At 37.1% G+C, this 23,591-nt stretch overlaps 1 protein-coding gene across 1 annotated transcript in view; it reads left to right on the top strand.

The window, feature by feature from the left end:
• ITGA1 (integrin subunit alpha 1) overlaps nt 1-23,265 on the top strand; it is a 76,796-nt gene extending 53,531 nt beyond the window's left edge. The window contains exons 13-30 of the mRNA XM_050913218.1: nt 1,298-1,441; nt 2,869-3,123; nt 3,557-3,687; nt 5,736-5,899; nt 6,090-6,226; nt 7,213-7,323; nt 7,879-7,964; nt 8,167-8,302; nt 9,235-9,315; nt 11,114-11,190; nt 12,297-12,386; nt 14,035-14,137; nt 15,621-15,734; nt 17,396-17,500; nt 18,632-18,736; nt 19,601-19,693; nt 21,199-21,315; nt 22,070-23,265. Of these exons, the coding sequence (XP_050769175.1) occupies nt 1,298-1,441; nt 2,869-3,123; nt 3,557-3,687; nt 5,736-5,899; nt 6,090-6,226; nt 7,213-7,323; nt 7,879-7,964; nt 8,167-8,302; nt 9,235-9,315; nt 11,114-11,190; nt 12,297-12,386; nt 14,035-14,137; nt 15,621-15,734; nt 17,396-17,500; nt 18,632-18,736; nt 19,601-19,693; nt 21,199-21,315; nt 22,070-22,114 (2,094 nt within the window). The 3' untranslated portion in view covers nt 22,115-23,265. The remainder of the gene's footprint in view (nt 1-1,297; nt 1,442-2,868; nt 3,124-3,556; nt 3,688-5,735; nt 5,900-6,089; nt 6,227-7,212; nt 7,324-7,878; nt 7,965-8,166; nt 8,303-9,234; nt 9,316-11,113; nt 11,191-12,296; nt 12,387-14,034; nt 14,138-15,620; nt 15,735-17,395; nt 17,501-18,631; nt 18,737-19,600; nt 19,694-21,198; nt 21,316-22,069) is intronic.
• Nucleotides 23,266-23,591: the final 326 nt, after the last annotated feature.

The following is a 23,591-nucleotide window of genomic DNA, read 5'->3' as shown; positions in this document are numbered from 1 at the left end:
AACATATGAGAGGAATATGGCATGAGAAATAGAGATAGTGATTTCAAATGAGAACTCTGCATCAGAAGAGCAAATGGAGCTGGGAGTTGTAAGCAAGAACAGAAGGAAAGGTTAGGTAGATGCTCTGGTATAGTAAGTAGTGGAAAGTGGACTCTACAGTAGTCAGAGACCTTCAGGAATTTTCTGTCTGAGGGTTAAACTTTCAGCAGTGTCAAAGTGGTTGTAGCCATCTCTGTACTTGCAGTTTTCTCTGTCTGCTGAGTGGAAGGGGTATATGACTGGCCAGAAACAGGTGCGACAAGCAGACTTCTGTGTGAGAGCATCAGCTGGCATAGCATGAAATATTGAATAGCTGCTTGTTATATTGAGTAGCAGCTCACTGAGAGCTGTTCCTGCAGGGAAAAAAAAACATGTAATCACATAATTAAAGATGGTAGTATAATATTATGCACATGAAGGCTGAAAGACTTGCCTGCTCAGGTCTCCCCATGCTGCAATACAAGCTTCTTTCAGGAGAAATCAGGTTACCTAATTTTACCTATAGCTGATGTCTGCAACTCAGCTAATCAATCAATCCTTTTCGAGTCAATGAAGGAAAGTAGGCATTTTTAAGGTTTGAGGGATCTGGCCTACTTGAAGCATCTTCTGTGAGATGAGATACATCTTGCACTAGAAGAGACTGCTTCTCATGTTGAGTGTAAAGGAAATGCAGGGTCTCCAGCTTAGCTGTCAAGTGAATGTAATCAGATCAATCCCACGCCTTGTACGCAGTCTGTGAATGTATCTAGCTCTTTGTGTAGATCTTGTTCCTCTGCATTTAGTGGCAACTTGGGAATTATGGAGACTGCCTACACTGTGTTGTCTTGGAGCTTTTGTCCACCATCCTACTTTTTTACCCTGGCAAGCCGAAGACTATTGATTTTGCTCCTTCTATGTATTATTGTTGGAACTGAAGAGAAAACTAGCTTCCCCAAGACACTTCTATTCAAATCCTGTCTTAAGAGGTCCTACTCCCCTTAGCAGGTAGAAGGCACCATTTGTACCTTTCAGACTCAGGAGAGTTGAAAGATGAATGGACCATTCTTAAATAAAAAAAATCTGACAACAGACCCTAAAACAGAAAACAAGCTTCAAAGGCAAACAGACCAAAAAGATCTTCTAGGTAACAAAGAAAATTTCTGCCTAATTGTTAACATTTGGCATTGTTGTAAGCAACCGTAAAACAAGTCTCTGAATAGAAAACGTTGCATGGTGTTGCTGACTCTGTCTTTGATTTATACCTTATACTTTCCTGCAGATTGGGTCATACTTTGGGGGTGTTATTACTACAATCGACATCGATAGGGACTCATTTACAGACCTTCTTCTTGTCGGAGCTCCTATGTACATGGGAACTGAGAAAGAAGAGCAAGGGAAAGTATATGTTTATGGTCTGAACAAGGTAAGGATGATGTTTATTGACCAGGAACAGAACATTCTCCTTACTGTCTTCATATCCTTATTTTAAAGAAATATGATAATTTGAGTTGGGGAAGATGACCTGTTGAAAACAGAGAAACATGCTTTTGACAATTGAGAGTGTAATACAGATTATTTTTTAAAACTTTCTTCTCAAACTCTTTTTTTCTCACCTTTTTTTCTAATGGAGTATATTATATAGATAAGCACTATATCCTGTAAGCTGCAATATGGCATAGATACAAATTTATAGGATTAATTTTCTATCACATTTTCTTTTTGCTTTCACAGATTAGGGAACAGTAGGGCTTATCAATCCTAAAAGTGTGTGCTCCAGTATCCTTGTGACTTGCTTACCAACCTAGAGTTAAACCTCATGCATCCAACAGCTTTTAAACAGGTCACGACTAGATTGAGGAATATACCAGCCACACCTCAGCTTCTTAATTTGATAAGTCTCTCCTTCCAATGTCTATGCATACTTTTTCTTCTTTTTTTCTTCTTTTAGTCCAGTACCATTGTGTATCACTATAACAGTTATCAAAATATGTCCTAGCAATGACGGTCCCCCAAAATACTATTGCAAGAAAAGGACCTGAAGAGACTGGATCTATTTGACAAGCAACTCTTCCAGTTTCTACATGCATGTTGCTAACAACAAATTGCTGGTGAATAGGGCTGGCGAGAAAATAAGGATTCCATGTCCTCCAGTAATGTGAGGGTTTGAAATTTGTTTTTCCTGTGCTTCCTTTTATCCATCTCCAAGGAGATGCAGCAACTGCTTGCTGCTACTAATCTCTAACATGGAACTCTTTGGACCAATCTCTTGGAAAGATTGGTTACATACCATACTGTATGTGTGGTTTTGGTCTAGGATGCAAACTGGACCAAAAGAATATATGTGTTAGGCCATGGAGTATGTGTCTACTGAGGACAGAATTCAGTCTATGTAAGAGAAATGCTGTCTTTTTTTCTGGAATAACAGTATTGCCATCTGTGTTTCATCAGAAACTTGGCTTACTTCTCAGATTAAGAGAATGCCTTTAGAAGAACTCTTAAGAATGCTATCTTAAGAACGCTATCTTAAGAATGAAGTGTTTTACTTACAATAACATCCAAATATTGTTATGACACTATGCTTTCCTGTGAACCTCTAACTTCAAGAAATATGCAGAAGCATCTAGACACAGAAAAAGGGGGAGTGAGAATGTCTTTCCCACCCACTGCTCAGAAAGAACATTTGAATTATAGTTACAGAATCACAGTTTCTGCAGTGCACTCAGTCACTAGGAATAGGACGTAATTGTTTCATTTATTTCATCAGTTTGTCTTCTGGACAGGAGCTCTTAAAAGCCTGCATTGCTAAAATGTTGATGAAAATCCACAAACTCTAAATCTGTTCTTTCACAGACAAAGTTTGAATATCAGATGAGTCTGGAACCTATAAAGCAAACATGCTGTTCGCCATTAAAGCAGGACACCTGCAAAGTTCTTAAGAATGAGCCTTGCGGTGCACGCTTCGGGACTGCGATTGCTGCAGTGAAGGATCTCAACCTTGATGGATATAATGACATTGTAATAGGTTCTCCCTTAGAGGATGATCATCGGGGAGCTGTTTATATTTATCATGGCCGTGGCAACACAATCAGTAAAAAATATTCACAGGTATGAAGTAAAACTTTACAGATTGGCAGCCGCTTTAAGTGTATGTCGCACAAATCCTGTTTTCCCATGTCTTCTCAACATAGTATCAAACTGTGACCTGACCTGTCATGACAGCTTCTTTTTTAAAATGTACTGTACTTTTAAACTCATACTGATTTAACTGAATTTGACTCTAATATTGTTAGAAAATATATTTGCATCTTTTTATTAGAAACCTTCTGAAATGTTCTCTACAGCCAGAAAAGTAGATATTTTGCAATTCTGAAAATTTATAGTGTGTTCATCACCCTGGTAACCGTTTTAGGAGTATTGTAATGAAAATTTAATATATTTAAAGAGTCTAAAAGCCATCTAACTGCCAACAAATGCGTCTTGAATGTTCTCATAAAATCCTTCAATATGTACTGCATAAACCTCTCAATGGTTTTCACAGCGTATTGCATCAGGTGGAGATGGGGAAAAAGTGAAATTTTTTGGCCAGTCTGTGCATGGAGAAATGGATTTAAACGATGATGGGCTGATTGATGTCACCATTGGAGGCCTTGGTGGGGCTGCCCTCTTCTGGTACGGATACTCACAGCAGCTGTCAGGCCAGAAGATAAACATTTGTCTTGGAATACTAATGTAACTTGCATGCACTACTGTTTGGACTGTTGGGAGGATACTGGTTTCGTCTCATGCTTTGATACTGGCTGTGAATCTTCATGTTTTCATGTCTCTCTGGAGGAACGAGTATAAAACTTAATGGATAACATAAATAAATATAGGAATGTTTTAGAAACCTTGTTAGCCTAGTATGAAGTCCTTGTCCTCCTAGACCATATTCAAAATAGAAACTGATTCCACTTGTGGCACTAAGTAAAATAGAAAAAAACGTATCTTATTATAAGACATATAAGATAATATATAACATATATAAGATAATAACATATTATCTTATTAGCAATATCAAGGACAGGTTCAAATGTAAAGGGGTCACTAAAGAAAACTCACTTGTCTTCCTAATAAGAAAACTCTAGTTTGACTCCCTACAGAAAATCTTGGAAAAACTTAACCAAACTTTCTGGTTAACAGTGAATTCATTTTCTTTACAAAAAAGCATGATTCAAATGGCATAATGAGCAATATATTTTGCAAGGGAGAAGAGAAAAATACCAGTAAGAAAAATAAACAAGGTAACATAATTCCTCGTCTCTAAAGCACAACTAAAACTATTTCTCTCGCTGGTAAAGCAATTGCTAAGCCAGCTCCTTGCTTTCCCTGTCTTGCTGTTCCACCTAACAGACCTGCTAGGTGATCAAGTTTGCCAGGTCTTGCTACCATCCTCAAGCTGCCAGGTTCTCCTCACCTTCATCTGGTAGTTTGTCTTTCTAAAAGCTCTGTGTGTGAACACAATGAGATGCCCCTTCACTGCATTGTTTAGATCACTGTCGTGGTTTAACCCCAGCCAGCAACTAAGCTCCACGCAGCCGCTTCCCCCACGCCCCTCCCAGTGGGGTGAGGAGGAGGAAAGGGAAAAAAAAGTAGAACTCGTGGGTTGAGATAAGAACTGTTTAATAATTAAAGTAAAATAAAATACACTACTAACTAAGAATAATAATAATATAATAATAATAATAATAATTGTAATGAAAAGGAATATAACCCAAAAAAAGGAAATAACACCCAAGAAAAAACCAGTGATGCACAATGCAATTGCTCACCACCCACTGACCGATGCCAGAGCCGTGATCCGCCCCTCCCGGCCAGCTCCCCCCTGTTTATATACTGGGCATGACGTTCCATGTTATGGAATACCCCTTTGGCTAGTTCAGGTCAGCTGCCCCGGCTGTGCTCCCTCCCAGCTTCTTGCACACCTGCTTGCTGGCAGAGCATGGGAAACTGAAAAGTCCTTGGCTTAAGATAAGTGCTACTTAGCAACAACTAAAACATCAGAGTGTTATCAGCATCATTCTCACACTAAATCCAAAACACAGCACTGTACCAGCTACTAAGAAGAGAGTTAACTCTGTCCCAGCCGAAACCAGGACAATCACAAATCTGAAGAAAGCTATTTAGCCAGCTCAGTTTTCTGCTGGTTTAGTACACTGGCATACTCCATCTCGAAGCTAAAAGGGAACTGAGCCAGAGCAAAGGGAGAGGCAAGAATGCATTGCAGGGACAGGGGCAAAGGGGAGTTAAAGTGAAGCAAATTGGTAGTGAATCTCAGCCTGTTTATCTACCCACAGCCCAAGAGATGGCACACTACCTTCCAGCTCGTGTATGATAATATGTTCATCTGTGGATACCCTCAAGGATGGATCTGGGCCTTCAGTCTCTTTTAAAATGGGACTAGCTCTATAGAGTTGCCTAAATGCTTTTGAAAATATTTCCTTTCGTCTGGTGTCTGTTCTGAAACAAGTACAGCACTGTGGAGAAACCCTGTGACCATTTTCTCTGTAATTTGTTGTTTACTGGTACTATGTATAGAGTGTATAGTTAATTACTCATCTAGACCATTACATATGTGTATTTTAATGTTGAATGTTGCACATTTTGTAAGTTCATTCTTAAGTTAAAAAAAGTTGCTGCTATTATTTTCAAGGCATTTTCTCTCTTTGTGGTTTTTTAAGGTCTCGTGATGTGGCTGAAGTAAATGTTTCCATGCAATTTACACCCAAAAGCATCAATATCCAACAACAAAATTGTCAGATAAATAAAAGAAAAACAATATGCATAAATGCCACTATTTGTTTTAAGACCAGACTAAAGTCGAAGGAAGATACATTTGAATCCAGTAAGTAGATAAGCACTAAGCTATGGAATCTTTATGCTATAAAACTGCTATGCTTGCATTCATTTATTTCTCCAAAAATGGAATGCAACTCTTCTAAATTCACTATTCAAAGTCCATTTAAGATATTTTGGGAAAAAACAATGTGTAGAGGCAAACTGGTTCATAATATTGATCTCAACTTCCTTTGCAGGTCTGCAGTATTGGATTACTCTCGACTCACAAAGACAAATATCTCGAAGTTTGTTCACAGAAAGCCATGAGAGGAAAATGCAAAAAAATATAACTATCAAAGCATCAGAATGTATTAAACATAACTTCTACATGTTGGCAAGTAAATCATTTAAAGTGTTTTTCTCATGTTGACATTATAATAACCCAAATGTATTCCATTAATTATAAATTGGACAACAAATTCTGTATCCAGAATTAATCTTAAGAAGTGCACATAAAATTTGTTTACCACTTAGGATTTATATATTTGTATGTGTATATAGATATAAACTATTTACTTATATGTACAGTCTATTTACCTTTGTCTCTTTATTTGTGTCTGTCTTAAGAAAGAGCATAACACACTTAGTGGAACCAAGCAGCTATCGTGGTTAGTAGTTTAGGTGCATTCAAAACTCAGCAGGAGCATGTGAGCTGGAAGTCTAGTTTGCATAATGGCGCAATTCTTCCTACTAAAATATAGTAAAAAACCTCACAAATTAGGTTTGGGATAGAGAATACTTATCCACTGCAAAACAGAAATGTAATTAGCAACTGTGAGTATGAAATTGCCCGGATTGTAACTAATGTGGAGAGTGAATGGAGATGAATATTATAAGCTACCGACATTTAAAATGTTTAGTGACTTCACAGTTGTATCATAATTCAAAACTAATGATAAATGATGCCCAGAATTTGCTTGAGTATGCAATACACCTCCTCACAGCAGGCCTCATTTTGACTTCACACAAGGTAATACCACTGCTGTTCTTATTACTGGTCCTTTAAGCACAACTAAAAGAGAAAAGTCTGAGTTGACTGTTCTGAGACATTCTTAAATGAAACTCTGTTGGATATGCTCAGGCTATGTCACATTTTTATGATGAGATGAGATACACAAAAACATTAGTAGATATTTATAAGGATTGGCTTGCACATTAAATACTTTATCATCAATTGTAAGCTTTCAAATGCTTCTCTAGCAGGGATGGCGACAGTGTTACTGAAAAATATTTTACCTCAGCATTGTTTGGTTTTTTTTAACCTCCTTACATATTAAAATAAATGTCCATAACAGCAATTTTGTTTTCTTTATGTTCTAGGATAAGCCTGACTTTCAGGACTCTGTAAAGGTTTTGCTGGAGTTCAATTTTTCTGATCCAGAGAGTGGACCTGTTCTTGATAGCAACCTGCCAAATTCAATATCTGAATATGTAAGTCAGCAAGATTCTGTATTAATAACTAAAGTATTTAAGGTAAAATTCATAGCCCACACAAGAGCTGAAAGTATTGTCCACAAATTGGCTAAAGAGTCGTTGAGCCTGTCCAGAAGATGTTTCCTCTAAATGAGTCTTCAGGAGTGAAAAGCTTGATTCAGTGTGCTTGGGAATCAGCCTGGGGTTTTAAAGCTGTCCAGAGTTAAGTGAAGATAGAAGAGACTGCAAGCAATTTTAGTGTTGTTTTTTTACGCAGATAGCACAGAGGAATGTTAGTCATTTACTTTGATGGTGCTTGGCATCATTCATACTTCTACTATTGCCTCTTTTTCTAATCTAGATGAATCACTTAGAAGGGAATGAGTAGAAAGCTTATGTTTCACCTGTGCATTTTACAGGATATTGGCATGTTTAACTGATTAATATTAGGGAAGACTTCTTTGATTGTCAAACAGAAGACCTTATATAAAATTAGATAATGAATTAAAATGCAAATATTTGATTTTAATAATAAATGTAATAAAATTGAGAATAAAAATACTATTGTTGCAGATTCCTTTCACAAAAGATTGTGGAGCCAAAAATAAATGCATTTCAGATCTTGTTCTGATTGTAAAAGCAAGCATAGCTGGAGACAGGTAACTACACTGGGTTTATTGTATCACTTGATATCTGTACAAAATTTCTATGTAAATTATAAGTTCTGTAGTCTAATAAGATAATGCTGTGGCATAATTTCCAAATCAGAAACAATATAGTCTGGACACTGAAAGAAGTTCCTTTTTATGTTAAAAACAGATTCAAAAGTTAAGGTGTCCAACATTCTTACTTTATTTACAGCTCTTCTCCATTCATTGTAAAGTCACGCAATGATAAGTTCACCATCCAGCTCTCTGTGAAGAACAAAAAAGACAGTGCCTATAATACCAGAGTTTTGGTTCAATATTCTCCAAATATTATTTTTGCTGGCATTGAGGTAGGAATTTTTCACATTATCACATTTATCATAACCTGACCTATATTGCTGGAGAGATCTGAGGATGCCTTTTTATTAAGCCAGAATTTCACCGCTCTGGCATCTTCCCAGTTGATTGGAAGAGATTCCCTGGGTGTGCTGTCCTCTCTTATCTCTCTAAAAGAGTGTATGTATGACATTTAGACAGTAAGTGCCTGCATCTTAGATGAACATCAGCACTATGAATCATCTGTACATCTGTAGAGCCAGAAATGCCTTGTTATTTGTCAGTACAGCCCCTGAGCCTCTAGAATTCTCCTTTTGCACCTGTACGGAAAAAGCACTGTCTTGGTAGGGCAGCATAGTTCAGTGTTTGCCTCATCCCTACCTCAGACAGCATTTCCAAAGTAGCTGTTTTTCTGCCTGCCTCAGCAGATATGCTACAAATTCACCTCAGTTCAGGTGGGAAACGTTAGGAGAAGTTTGTTTTCTATCAACAGTCCTGATGTTGCACATTAGGAGAAGTCAGGGATCCATAGCACTGTTGCTGACCCTGTGGCAATGATTTATGGAGTATGAATGTCACTTTGATTGCCAAGTTAGGAACACATTTACAAAATTACGTGTAAAAACTGTGTACTTACACATATGTTGATCTGCTAGACCCCATGACTAATTTGCATGACGTCCAGTTTGCATATAATTGCTCATGTTCCAAACACTTTCACTGGAAGGGAATAATGGCTACTAATTGATGTAGATGTCCATAGGTAGAAATTGTTTTGCAGAAGTTGTGGCTTCCTATTTTTGTTCCAGTTCAGTTAAGGCTTTGACTATGATGTTTTGATGATGAAAATCAACAATGGTATATATGCTCAACAGACTCATGATGCTTAGTCAAAATTTAAAAAGAGCTTGCACAAGATCATGATTTCACTTTCTTTTTCCTTTAGGATATACAGAAAGATAGCTGTGAATCTAATCACAACATCACCTGTAAAGTGGGATATCCATTTTTAAAACCTGCAGAAGAGGTAAAAACTCACCCTGCATGCAAGTTCTCCTTGCTTCATGTTGTTCTAAGGCCAGAGCAGTCCCTATCACCTCTGAATTTCTTTTCTCTTGTGTTCACCCCAAAACCTGTCCATGCATGTTTCCCAAGCTATCCTTGACATGAACTACACTGAGCCAGATAGGAAAACATCAGATCTTCAGTACCTGGGCAGTCAGCTGTGGTATGTGAGGAGCTAATAGGTGCGTATTGTCATTCTTGACACTGTCAGAAGGCAAGTGGCACACCGGGCCAGAAGGGTCTGTCACCAGGTGTATAGGATATCGGTTAGGATATACTGATAAGACATTAGATACTGTGGCTTTCCACAGATTGGAGCCTATGACTTTAGTTATTTTGTACATAAAATTTAGTCAGTTGGTTGAAAAGAGAATAAGCTGGTATGTGGAAATGCTAACCTGGATCTACCAAAGCCAGGCATCAAGATTTCACCTCTGCTCAGCAGGGAGTGAGAAGCCTTTCCAGCAAGCAGTCCACTTAAAATCAAGCTCCAGCTTGAACAGCTCCAGCGACAAGCCTGTATCTCCTGCTGGAATAGACAGGGAGCTTTAGCTAAACTAAGCCTTTGAACATATGCATCTAAGCCTCACTTAAATAGTTCTGATATTGAATTGGGAAATATCAAATTGCATGCAAATAAGACCAACTGTCTTTCCTGGCAGTTTCTTGTCTGTTCCTCTGTCATATCAGGTCTGTGTTGCAGATGCATAACAGAGGGACGATCTGGAGAGATGTTCCCTTACATTGCCTCCCACATACACGTTCCAGCTTGTGTCTTGGACTTCTACGAATTAAGTCAGCTGTTACTTTCTTGCAGCCAAATAAGGATACTACCCAATGCCAGTGCTCACAATGCTCCATTCCCAGCTTTACTGGATTTTTCACATTTTCCTTTCATGCTTTGATTGTTAGTTTGTCTGTAACTATAAATCCCTAAATTTAGATATTTCATACTCTCCTTTGCATTCAGAAATAAATTACTCTCTGATTCACTGATAAGCATCCCTAATACATTCCTTTTTAAAGCCTCTTCCTGGCTTTTTTTGGTTTTTTTAAGTGTAAAGAAATATCTCAGACAACTTTCTCTGGGTCACTTTGTAGGAAAGATTTGTACACATTAAAGGAAAAATAAAAGTCTGAGCTGAAAAATCCTGTACAGAAACAAATAGTAAAACTTCTGCTTTATGTAAAATTACCCTTAAGTGTCAGGATATGAAGAGGGACATGTTTGAGACAGTGTTCCCAAATTGTTATGTAGTGCCAAATTGTGATAGATTTGACCTAGTTATAATGAGTAGGGAATTTTTCTGAGACCTAGTAGTCATTTATTTACATTGTAAACATTTCTGTTCGGTATTCTAGGTGTTTTACTGTATATTAAATGAGATTCCAGTAGCCTTCTATAGGCAGCTCATGTCCACTGTAATTGCAAGGCTTTGAAGCTTTGTTTCTTCCTCATTAGAGAAAACAAAAAATGGTTTTGATAAATTGCTTGCAAGACCAGTTGGTTTTACTGAGGCTTCTCAGTTGTGAAAATTGGAGGCTTCTGTTTAATAAATGATAACTGTTAGATTTCTTTCTTGGTTGGGACAAATTCAAAAAAGTGAATTCATTTATAGAAAACTGTTAAAATGTGAATAAGGATTCCATAGATAAAAGTAGCAAAAATTTGCTCATTTTTTATCAGATCAAACCTTATTAGTGTGCTTTTATTTCTTTTTTTTTTCCTTTTAAAATATGTAATGTATTTCTTTAAACAGATTTCCTTCAAAATATCATTCCAATTCAATGCATCATATCTCCTGGAAAATGCTACTGTTCATGTATATGCAACAAGGTTAGTTGCAATCATTACTTGTTTACCTTCTGATTTTTTTTTCTTAGAAAGCTCTACAGCTTTGTGTTTCGTAGTAAAACAAGGATGACTTTTCTGAACTCAGAATTGGTTAAACAATCTGTAGAGCTGGCACCTTTACAGATGTACTCGGTCCAGCAGTGGACTGAGTGGACTAAATAAATAGCTGTTTGTCTCTAGAGCCTGAGAGTCACAAATGAGTCATAATTTCCAGTAGTTTTACTTTCAGAAAAGGTTTATTCTCTTATAAAATTACTGCATACTTTAGCATGAATCACAGTTTATGCTAAACAAAAAGGTCTGGCCTTCAAAGAGCAAAAGCATTGCACAAGTTGTCTGTGATAAAGGAATGCACTTGCCCTCAGTGCTTGCTGTCCCTGCAAAATCCAGGGACGGTGTGAGAGTAGTGACCCTTACTTGGTCCATTTGCATTCATAGAATCATAGAATCATTTAGGTTGGAAAAGACCTTTAAGATCATTGATTCCAACCATTGATGTAGCACTGCCAAGTCCACCACAAAACAATGTCCCTAAGTGCAACATCTACACGTCTTTTAAATACCTCCAGGGATGGTGACTCAACCACTTCCCTGGGCAGCCTGTTCCAGTGCTTGATAACCCTTTTGGTGAAGAAATTTTTCCTAATATCCAATCTAAACCTCCCCTGAGGCAACTTGAGGCCATTTCCTCTTGTCCTATCACTTTTTACTTGGGAAAAGAGACCAACACCTACCTGACTACAACCTCCTTTCAGGTGCTTGTAGAGAGCAATAAGGTCTCCCCTCAGCCTCCTTTTCTCCAGGCTAAACAACCCCAGTTCCCTCAGCTGCTCCTCATCAGTCAACTGCAGTCTGTAATTTTAACAAAGATGCATTTCTGAGCTGGGACTGGTGCAGGACTTAACTTTTTAGTTACTGGAAATAGTCTTTTGAATTTATTTTTAGGCTATAGCAATTAACTGGAAATGAGGAGTGTGTTTTCATACCCAGAGCTGTAGGTATTTCAGTTTCTTAAGATCTCTTCCCACCTAGTAGTCATGTTGCATCTGCACAGTCTAATCTGAGTGGCATATGTTGTTTTATTTTAGTGACAGTGAAGAACCACCTGAGACCTTGAGTGACAACAGAGGACACGTTACAATTCCAGTAAAATATGAAGTAGGATTAATATTTGTAAGGTATTGATGCTTCTCTGTACTCTATTTGCTAGCACAGTAAATAGCAGGTGTTCAAAGAGAATATAGGATTGTTTTGTTGTTGAGCTGTGGTCAGTACCTACAGATGACAGCTTCTAGTCTCATGAACAGGAAGCACAGGCTTCATTGAAAAGAGCAGTTACATCAAATAATGGAGCAGTTACCGTCCCTATCTTGCTGTATCTCCATTTTATTTATTTAAATTTGGTTTGCAGTTTGCAAGTACAACAGCATCTTTTGATGATTCTTATACTTTGCTCTATTCATTCAAAGGCATTTCAGGTACATAAGAAAACAAATACTTCCAGCTTCCCGATGGCCATGAATTTGTATCACTATAATATTTTATGGTGTGGTGTTTGATTTCCAGCCCCAAACATTAGCCTTAATTTTAGATTCTCAGGGGTTTGTTTTTATCAATTCAGACATAAACTTTAATGCAGGTCCTGTAGTATACTTTATTTTCAGAAATAGCTTCCATCAGAATTCAGAAATAAATTCCATCCCTGAAAAACGTTATAAATATTATCAGTAGACTACATTGCATGGTGTGCAGGGGTAAATAATTAAGTCAAATTAATTTTGGATGCATTTTGTTGTTCAAATCCAGCCTTTGTTTGTCCCATAGGGAATAAGGTTGTGTCATGGTTTAACCCCAGCCAGCCACTAAGCACCACGCAGCTGCTCGCTCACTCCCCTCACCCAGTGGGATGAGGGAGAGAAATAAAAAAAAAAAAACAAAACTCGTGGGTTGAGATAGAGACAGTTTAATAGGACAGAAAGGAAGAAAACAATAATAGTGATAATAATAATAATAAAATGACAATAGTAATACTAGAAGAATTAGAATATACAAAACAAGTGATGCACAATGCAATTGCTCACCACTCACCTACCAATGCCCAGTTAGTTCCCGAGCAGCAATCCACCCCTCCCAGCCAACTCCCCCAGTTTATATACTGGGCATGACATCATATGGTATGGAATATTCCTTTGGCCAGTTTGGGTCAGCTGTCCTGGCTGTGTCCCCTCCCAGCTTCTTGTGCCCCTCCAGCCTTTTTGCTGGCTGGGCATGAGAAGCTGAAAAATCCTTGACTTAGTATAAACACTACTTAGCAACAACTAAAAACATCAGTGTGTTATCAACATTATTTTCCTACTAAATCCAAACCACTGCACTATACCAGCTACTAGGAAGAAAATTAACTCTATCCCAGCCAAAACCAGGACAGGTTGCATTTAGGACATGCTGGTTTTGTTCTCTTTTTACTTGGTTCTGTCTTTTATAGGACCCTGCCTGTTTCACGTGGCAATACTCAGGATAAGGGACTGCACAGCTAGAATAAGAACAGCAAAATCAGGCCCTGATATATTATTTTTGGGAACAATATTTGCTCATTTTGTAGTTTTATCTGAACAAAATATTCAAAATGTACATAATAAAAAGTAAGTACTACTCAGAAAATGGATGAGTTGAACTTCAGTGGAAGTAGCAGTGCACTCTTAATTGCAAGACTAGTCCTGGAGGATTCATGAAATAATGACAAGACTTATATTATTAACTGCTAGAGTTTTTATGAAGATGTGTGTGCTTATTGGGGTTTTTTTGTGGTTTTTTTTTAACCCACAGTGTTTTCAAAGAGCACCATGTTATAATTGCAGCAAATGATACCGTCCCTACTGCTATTAACACAACAGAGCAGATTGGGGATGAAGTTACTCTACATTACAGGGTAAGAAACAATTAAAACTGTATGATATAGGTACTGGCCTCATCTTTTTTTTTTCATTTGGTTTGAATCGCTTAATGTGATAGCCTATTACTTAAATAGCAGCTATGCATTATGCATTATGCAACATATGCAATATGTTTTTTCTTGCTTGCTTCAGAATAAGGTGAGTCAGAGGTTCTCATAGTGGTCCATCCCTGCGGAGTGGTTCTGGGGGCGTTTAGAGCTGCTACCCTCAGCAGATGAAAGAGAGCATGCCCTGGTAAATGAGAACTTGAGCTATGTTTATTGCAGTTTAGAACAGATATTTCCGAAATCCAGTCAGCTTTGAAAAAGGAAAATGCCGTGCTCCAAGAATATTGTCTTCCTAGTGGAATGAATACTGCAAACTAAAATCACTTGGAAAAGATATTTAATGGACTAGAAGTCCAGCCTCAAGTTGCAGTAGGACTGAATTTAGTTCTCTTGTGAGCATCCTTGTTTCCCAGTGTCAAATCCAAAGCTGAACAAGGGTCCCATATAAAAAGGATAAAAGTCTCTGAATCAACTTCTGTCTGTAAAAAAAGGGCCATGGGAAACTTCTTGCTCTCACTAAATAATAATGGCAAAGGTTTTTTTTCTATTTTTTAGCCCGCTTACAGTGTTTTACTCAGCTACTTTTTTTTGTCCAAAAGTTCAAACCCAGTAATCTCAAAGCTTTTGTGGATGTTTAAGACATTATTCATCTCATTTCAAAACATTTTCTTTCTGAATGTAAAAGCTGGTGGACTGCAGAGCATACCATTTATGATCTCGTAAGTAAAACTCATCTCTGCAAGCAGCTTACCACAAATGAGTAGTCAGAAGAGAAAAGTTAAACAGGTTCTTGAGTATTTATTAAGCTCATCCACTTCAGAGACAGGATCACCAATTCCCCTGCCAGCAATTCTACCTAGGCATTTTCTCCATCCTCAGCCACAGCAGGCCTGTTCATAAGGAGCAGAAGCTTACAGATATGTCCTGTGATCTTCTCAGGGAAAACAGGGGAGAGGAGCAGGTGAGCAGGAGGACTGTTGCCTAAGCACACCTGAGGAGGAACCAGCAGGAGCCACCACTGGTACAGTGGCTCCTCTCCCATGTTAAAGCATTTTGGGGGCTTTATTAAAAATTGAAATGAAATGACCTTTGCTAGAAGTCCCAGATGATAAGAGGATGCAGTAAACAAGAAGGAATTTATGTCAAAATGGCTCCTTTCATCCTGTTCATTTGATTTCCTTCAAAAGAGCATTGTGTTACCAAAGACCACAGAAGAATGTGTCTGCTAATTCACAACAGGCTGTTCTTGGGGAAAAAGTAGGAGTTCATCACACCACTTTTTGCATAACTGACTGTGGAAACGTAAAAAAACACGGAAGAAAAGAAAAACACAGAAAAGGAAAAAACTTGCAATCAAATACCAACAAAATAAGGACAGTACTAATCAAAACATTTTTCTTTTTTTTAAAAGGTTGAAAAAGGTGAACACTTTCCAATGCCAAACCTCACACTGCAGATCTTATTTCCCAATGTAACAGCAGCCAAGAACACTCTTCTCTACCTTACTGCATTGTCACATTCCCAAGTAAGCTAGGAATTTTTATTTTTATGATTAATTTAAATTTGAAATTTTTGTTGCAAGGAACTGCAAAATGCAAACATTTGGGATTATGCCTTGCTTCAAGGTAGATATTGCTTTCAGTCTAAAAGACAAGATGCTGGTGTTTTAAGTGTATGTACAGATGTGCATAAGACAGAGAGATAAATTTTCTTAAAAGGAAACAAGCAAATTTAAAACGGAGTTGAACAATAACTGGACTATAATAAGGTTAATTTGATATATTGCCAAGTGATGAGAGGTCCAGATTGAGATAGGAGTGACAGGAGTTTCTTTCTTAGTTTTGCCTACTGAGCCTCAGATTACCTCCATTGTCAGCAGTGCTTATTGTGAATGCTCTAGTCCTGCTGTGTACGTCTAGAGCTCAATCTCCTGCTCAGTCCTCTTCTTTCTGTTACTGAAATTAGCCTTCCTGCATGTCTGCTCTCCAGCACTAGCAGTTCTCTGGCTTCTTCCTTCTCTGGGGCACTGAGACATCTTGAAGGGGATGGTATGTCATGTCTTTCACATGCTCTTCACTGCGTCCCTCATTTGAGTTTTCCATTTTACTCCTCCAGAGCAGCTGGAGGAGATCACAATTCCAGCAAATTCCATAATTCCAGATCTGTAGATAATAAAACTAGAGCTCTATCAATAACTGGATGGCTGAAGAACCCAAATATCACTAAGTGGTGACCTAAACATCTTTTTTTTTTTCTTTCCCTCAGACACACACACAAGTGCACCTCTTTCCAAATATTTCACGTAGTTTTGAGGTGTTGCACCACTGAAAAATAAACCAAATGGTCTAAATGAAAGTTCAAGGTTCACCTTAAAAGAAAAGAAGTCCAAAAAACCCAAAATATTTCGTGTTTAGAATACAAAGAAATTGTGTCCGTTCCTAAATTCCTTCCCCCATTATTTTCATTCCTAGGCAATCACCACATTTGACCCAAGTTTGCACGTAAATTCAACAAATCTGTGCTTTTTCTGTGGGTATAATTCATCTACCACTAGCTACACTCTAGTGATCGTAGTGTGCTAAAGTGCACTGCAGGGGATTTGCAATCCTCTTCGTGCTAGCAATCTGAAACTGAATGACTTGACTGAAAAAACAAATTCCCCCGCACCGAAGACACCAAAGGATTTCCCAGTTGCCTTTGAAGGATCCATGGAGGTCTAGCAGTGCTCTAGCACCCTCTCCCCCTCCCTGGGCACTGCAACAGAGGCTCCTGAATCCTGCACTTAACTTGCCTGTCTGCTTGCTAAGATAGAACCTCTGTGGATTGCTGTGCAAAAGCTATTTAGCTCTTTTAATAGCCAACTCTTGCTGGTTCATGTTGTGGTCATCTTGCAGGAAGCTCTTGTTTGCTTCTACAGATGTTTAAGTAGCTGGATAGCATTCAGGTTAAATTATCTCATACAAAGATCATTTGTTGTTTGAATAACGATACTTCAGTACCTACACCATCTGAATTTCCTATTCTGCAGTCTTTCAATATGCAGTTTTATTGCATTTAGCAGTTAGTAAATATTATTAATGTTATTAAATATTAAATATTATTAATGTTGGCTTTTTTCCAGAGCATTTTTTGGTAATAGATTGCATATTCAGACAATAAGAATAATATTTGTATTTCTGCTAACAGAATGTCATCTGCCAAACTAGTTACCCTGTAGATCCCTTAAAGATCAGCACTGGGAAACCATTTGTGTTGCCAAAAATAAAAGAACCTACAAAGGATACAATTATGGTAAGCCTACATATAGTATATATATTCATTCCAGATATTAACCCAGATTTTGGAGCTGAGTACTTCTGCAATAAATATATAAAAGCTTCTCTCAAACTGTATCCTATGGAAACTCACTTTGTCTTAATAGCCTGAAAAGCCATCTTTATGTAGACTAGCTATAGTTTTTATTTGGCTATAAAACTGTATGTGGACCTGAATTTGGGGTGGTTTTTTTTAAATTTAGCAAATGTGTAAATAACAGTAGCACATTTGACAGCTGACTAAATCTTGACCTTCTATATTCCCATTGTAATTAATAAATAATAATATTTCAAAAGGCTCTCATCTCCCTTGCAACTTTTTTAGACACCCAGTTGAAAATACTTTCAAATGCTAGCACTCTGACCTGACAGATTTTCCTGGTAGAAATGTAATTGATGATCCCATTTGGAAGGGATTAGCCTCTCATATTTAGATGGAAGAGTTGCAAAGTAATTTTGCTGCTGTCGTTATGTTGGCATGTCACGGGGAAAAGTGTCATACTACCTCCTCAGCATAGATGTACAAGTTGAGTTTCTGGTGCAAATGAAACCATGCCATGAGAAGAGTATTTTGCCATGCTTATCATAGTCCTTCACAGAGGTGATAAAGGTTTAGGCTAAGCAAGTATTTCCAAAGTGTTGAATATAATTCTGCTGCCCTCCCAGCTAGCAAGTGATGCTGGGAAGTAAAGATACCTAAATTTTCACACACACATCCTGCCTTGCTTGAAAGATTCAGGTGTCCCACGATTTCAAAGGCTCAAGAAACACTGCAGAGAAGCCATAGCTGTGTTGGCAGAAAAACAGTTGCCGTTACAGCCTTTGCCTCCTTTAGGAGCTCTGCCAATGCCTTTTGCTGAGCACCTACAGTCACAGAGCTTCCTCAAGGCTAAGCAAGCCTGCAAAAACTGAGTCTATTCTACCACAGCATGAATATCTCAACTCGTTTTATACACTGCAGTGTCATTTTTACATAAAAAGCCCCAGTAATTAATATCAGTTCAGTGTTGGTGTCATAGCAAGTCTATAATCTGTATATATTGTAGTTCACATGTTTTTAATGTGAAAAATCTCTTCCTATTAATTCTTGCTGGTGCCTTTTAAACAGGACTGTGATACATACAGCTGTGCATCTATTAATTGTGCCCTGGTCCCATCTGACATATATCAAGTGAATGTTTCATTAAGAGTATGGAAACCTACCATCATAAAAGTAAGTAAATCCCGTTTGTATTCAGAATGCTCTTGGGTTTGAGAAACTTAAGCCAATGTTTCTAATGCCTATTAAAATTACACCTTTCTTTTTCTTAAGTCTCCACAGTCTCCTAGTATTTGAAATAGTTTCTCTTGCTAGTTCAAAATTTCCTCAAAACTAAGTTATGTGCATTTTATTATCTTTAAAATAGGTACTTAGAACTTAGCAGGAATTTCAAAATATGGTAAGAAGACACCCCTTACTTATTCTGTATTGATGGCCCTTTTTTTAATAGCTACTTATGCATCCACAAATTCTAATTCAGCAGATGTAAGGAGGGGTACGTAGAAGCGTATAATTTTTAAATCAGTTTTAATCTGGAAAGATTTCTCATGTCTAGAAATTATTTTTTGATCAAAAAGAACAGAGGAGAGAGAGTTCACCTCAGAGCACACCTCAGTGTTGTCTGATGGTTACAACAATGACCAGGCTGTGGTCCATTTTGCTCAGTTGATAAATTTCTGATACTGAGTTCTTGTTTTCTGTCTTTGTTTTTTTCTGGAAAATAACAGGACAGGAGGGGAGATACAGCAGAATTTTAGAAAGCCCAAACCTGTCCCTGTGGCCAAAGTACTATTCCAGGATTAATTAGTATTTCTTTGAAATCTCTGCTCTCTACTCTTTCAAAGCTGTACTGCTGTCTTGTAAACAGTGATGTGTGTGCTGAAGGTGACACACATGAGCAGCTTCACTGACTTTCACATTTTTCAGAATCTCCCAAAACTTTAGCATTAAGTTTTCCTTTCACCCTTCTCATTTCTACAAAGCTTTCTTCTTCAAAATACCTAATTATAAACCATAGCCATTTCTCTCTTCTTCCAGGCAAGTATTCACAGCTTAACCCTTGTTGTGAAAGCATTACTTAGGAGTGAGAACTCATCACTGATTTTGAGAAATGACCATCAAAAACTGGAGGTAAGAACATGATAATTCATGGATTTACTCTTCATAGGATTTATTGTGCTACTGAATCGTTCATTTTCATTCATTACTAGTGAACTGTTACCTGTTGTAATGTATTGTCCTACTCTAATTAAAAGTGATTTCATATCACAGTAGAAATGTCAGAATTAGTCAGATGATAATACCAAAATCCTATTACCCACCAATGTACCTGGGTGAGAAGAAGTCCTGTCTGAAGTATTTCTGCCTGCTGCAGTATAAATGCTTCCTGCATGTATGTAAATTGAAAGCATAATTAAAATTCTTTTAAGGAATCAATAGTATTTTAAAAACTGTCCTGGGTCATTTAGAAGTGATCTTACTTTGTACATTGTATTTTCTTTGTTATTTCTTTATTTATTATTTATTTCCGCTTCATTATCCAGGACATATATTTGAAAGAGGATTTTTTATTTTTCAGAAGTTTCCTGTCATTTTCTTAGATAAGAAGGTATATAACATTATAGTAGTGGTGTCAGGTATACAGAGCAATGTATTTAATTTTGTTAGAGTTGTCATTTATCCTTTAATACTTTTTATTCCAAGATGTTTATAGTGGTTAATGCATTGCGTTTCTGTGATAACTTGTACATGGAAGGCCTTATTTACTATAATGTACATTTTTAAGCAAAAGTCTTATTATGTGTTATTATTGTTAATACCCCCAAAATTTAGAGCAAAGTAATATTCAGTGTGAATTACATCTTGTGCAAAATAGTTTTGGAAATACAAGCATCATAGGTCAATTATTAGCTGGTTTTGTATCCAGGCATTTCTTTTAAGTGATAGATTAAAATTCAATCCAGGCGTGTAAACACAGCTGAGAAGCTTGAAGATGATGAGAGCTGCTTTACAAAGGAATTTCAGAATTAACTTTTTTTAAGACATAATTTCAAGTTGAATGTTTAGTGTTCAGCTCTTTAATGCTTTTTTGAACTATAAAGTTGTGTCTCTAATAAGTTCTTCAGTTAAAATAATTCAAACTCCTATATGGTCACGTTTATTTAAATGTGAATATTCCTTATTTCAGTTTAGTTTACACCAGATACACCTGGTTTAAAATCAACTTAGTATCTACACAGCCTTTTACACTTATTTCATTTAATTGGTTTAGAAGCTTGTTAATCACTGCCACCTTTCAGGGAGGCAGGCATTGAGTGATGAAGCATATACTAAAGAAAATCCATAACATACACTTCAACTACTCATGGTTTTGGTCCTGTATCCTTTATAACAATGACTACTGACTTACAGCAGGGCTGACCCCCATGAAATGAATGCACTTACAAAGTGCAATATATTATGTAATTACAAGGTTTCATGTTGGAGATTATTTTCTCAGTTCCCTGCTACAAATTCCTGTACTTAGAATGAAGTGGTACCCTGGAAAATCACTGCGTACTGATAAAAGTCATGCTGCTCTGTTGATATTTTAGAAGGACCTGTTATTTATTGCTTACATTCTGAACACTTTGCAGACCATGATTAAGATTTCCAAAGAACTCCCACCGGGTTCAGTCCCCTTATGGGTTATCCTCCTGAGTATCTTCGCTGGACTCTTGATTCTTGCACTGCTTATATTTGCTTTGTGGAAGGTAAGCTGCACATTCTTGTCTCCATGAAAATAAACAAATATGCTTAAATTCTCTGCCGTGTCCTTCTCATAACAGACACTAATATTATCTAATAAGTAGAGTGAAATCTTGTAGAAGTGACAAAATAACTAATAACATTACATTTTTCTGATGTGTAACGTGCAACGCTAACCAATTGAAACCTACGTTGCCAGTAGGTTATGAAAAGAAAAATAAAAAGAGATTTTAGCACAATTAAGGGCTTATTAAGGGGCTTTATTATTAGCTTTGGCTGTGGTCTTCGATAACCAGGTTTCCTCTTTGCTCAAGAGATACTAGGCCTGTGGTGTAAGTATTGCCGCAAGTGGGCACTCTTCTCCAAGCTAAATATTTAGTTCATACTTGCGTTAGAAGGTTACCGTTTATAAATTTCAACTGCATAACCTCTTGAAAAATTTGACAAGTATAAAATAAAGTATTATTTATTCAATTGAGTACCAAATATTATTAAGAGTTTTAGACTTTGACATTATGTGAGCATAACAATGATTCAGCAATCACTCACTGTATATTAACTGTATTCCTTTTGTCTGCTTTCATGATATGTCTCTTTAGTTTTTCCGTTCCAGGAAAAACAATGTTGTACTTCCATGATAAAATATTAAATGACTTTTTACTGTACTGAAAGTATTAAAATAGTATTAAGAACCAGCACACGAATGCTACCAATATGGGTTGTATGCTTTGTTCTTAGTCACTTTTTTCTTTTCTGCAGGCTGGATTTTTCAAGAGACCACTAAAGAAGAAAATGGAGAAATGAAGAAAAAAAAAAAGCAGAAATTTTTGCTCAGGTCTGCCTCAAAAATGTTACTGTAAAATTATAAACTTAGATGCAGTCGTCACAATGTTTTCTAAACTCTGGTGCATTAAAAAAAACTAGAAGCAGAACAACAAGAAGCCAATAAAGCACACATGCAAAGGAATGATGCAAAGGAAGAATAAACAGCCTTATGGCATTTTGTGATACTCGAGGACATACTTTCAAGTGTTACTCATTTTTTGAGAGTAACTGAGGTCAAAGATTCTAACATTTTTTAAAATGGAAAATGCGTAATCATATTTTTATATACCTATTATGTGGAATCATTTTTCATTCCAAATAATGCAAGAAGTCAGCTTGTATGTAGCAATCCCAGTCTTTTTTATCACCTTACAATTTTCAAAAGGAAAAAGCATAAGTTTCAAAATTTCCTCCTTATGTCAGTTCTGTGAAAGCAGACTGTCAGTTTACGAAGCGTAATTTGCAAACTTTGAGAATGCACCAAATAGTGTGGTAACTGATGTAATTACAATTCAGAAGATAGAAGCACTTGCAGAATTTGGGGTGAAAATTACTGAAATACCTTGGACTTCTCTTTCTGCTTGTTTTAGCATGTCCAGCTGAACCCAGGATACTCCAAGAAAGAGACTTTTATGGTCAAGCAGACCATAAAGGGTTGATGCATTAAATTACATAACTGTTTGAACTTGAAACAGATTTTTGGCAGGCCTAAAAATGTATGCACAAAACATTCAAGCCCATCTGATTGCACACTGTACTCAAATAAGCAGGGGCACAATTATATCTGCAAATTGAAATGTCCATATTTATGCAGAAAATGTTTAGAGGTACCCTGAAAGTTTGACTCTTGCTGTATATCTTGGAGTAGCCAGGAGGGTGCTTCATAAACTGTCACTGTAAATTTATTGTGTAGCTATTTAATCCAAGGAGTTTAAAGTGTACAAAATAGTAATTAACAAAAGAGCACAGATAGGAAATTCAGCACTGGCAAGCTTCTTCTAGTATTATAAGTCACACCTCATCTTTGTTACTTACAAGTTTAAGAAGTGATGAAGAATTTGCATACTAAATAAGCACTTAACAAATGATGTTTATTTTGTGTCAAAGATTAAATTTTATATGAGAATACACTGAAATGTAGATAGTAAAAGTTTTTAAGAAATTTTTTCTTTCTATTTAGACTATTCAGTTTCCTCCTTTCTTTCATGCACTTGTCTTCCTTCCACGAGGATCTCTCCCCAGGGCTCTTGGGCTGTGCCTTGTCCTTGAGAGCTTCCTATATTACTTGCAGCCACACAAAATTAACAGAAGAAAGTGGAGGCGTGCTGGCAAAGTCCAATGTTGCCTCAGCATGAGATGACTCGGTATTGATTGCCAACAGATCAGAAAATGTTGAGGAGACGTACTAAGTTCTATAAGACATACTTGTCTGCAGAAAAGCTTTGCCTTGCCAAGG

The sequence above is a fragment of the Gymnogyps californianus genome, chromosome Z, assembly GCF_018139145.2.
Source record: "Gymnogyps californianus isolate 813 chromosome Z, ASM1813914v2, whole genome shotgun sequence".
NCBI classification, from domain to species: Eukaryota; Metazoa; Chordata; class Aves; order Accipitriformes; family Cathartidae; genus Gymnogyps; species Gymnogyps californianus.
The sequence above is the reverse complement of the archived record's forward strand: the minus strand, read 5'-3'. Positions and strand labels throughout refer to the sequence as shown.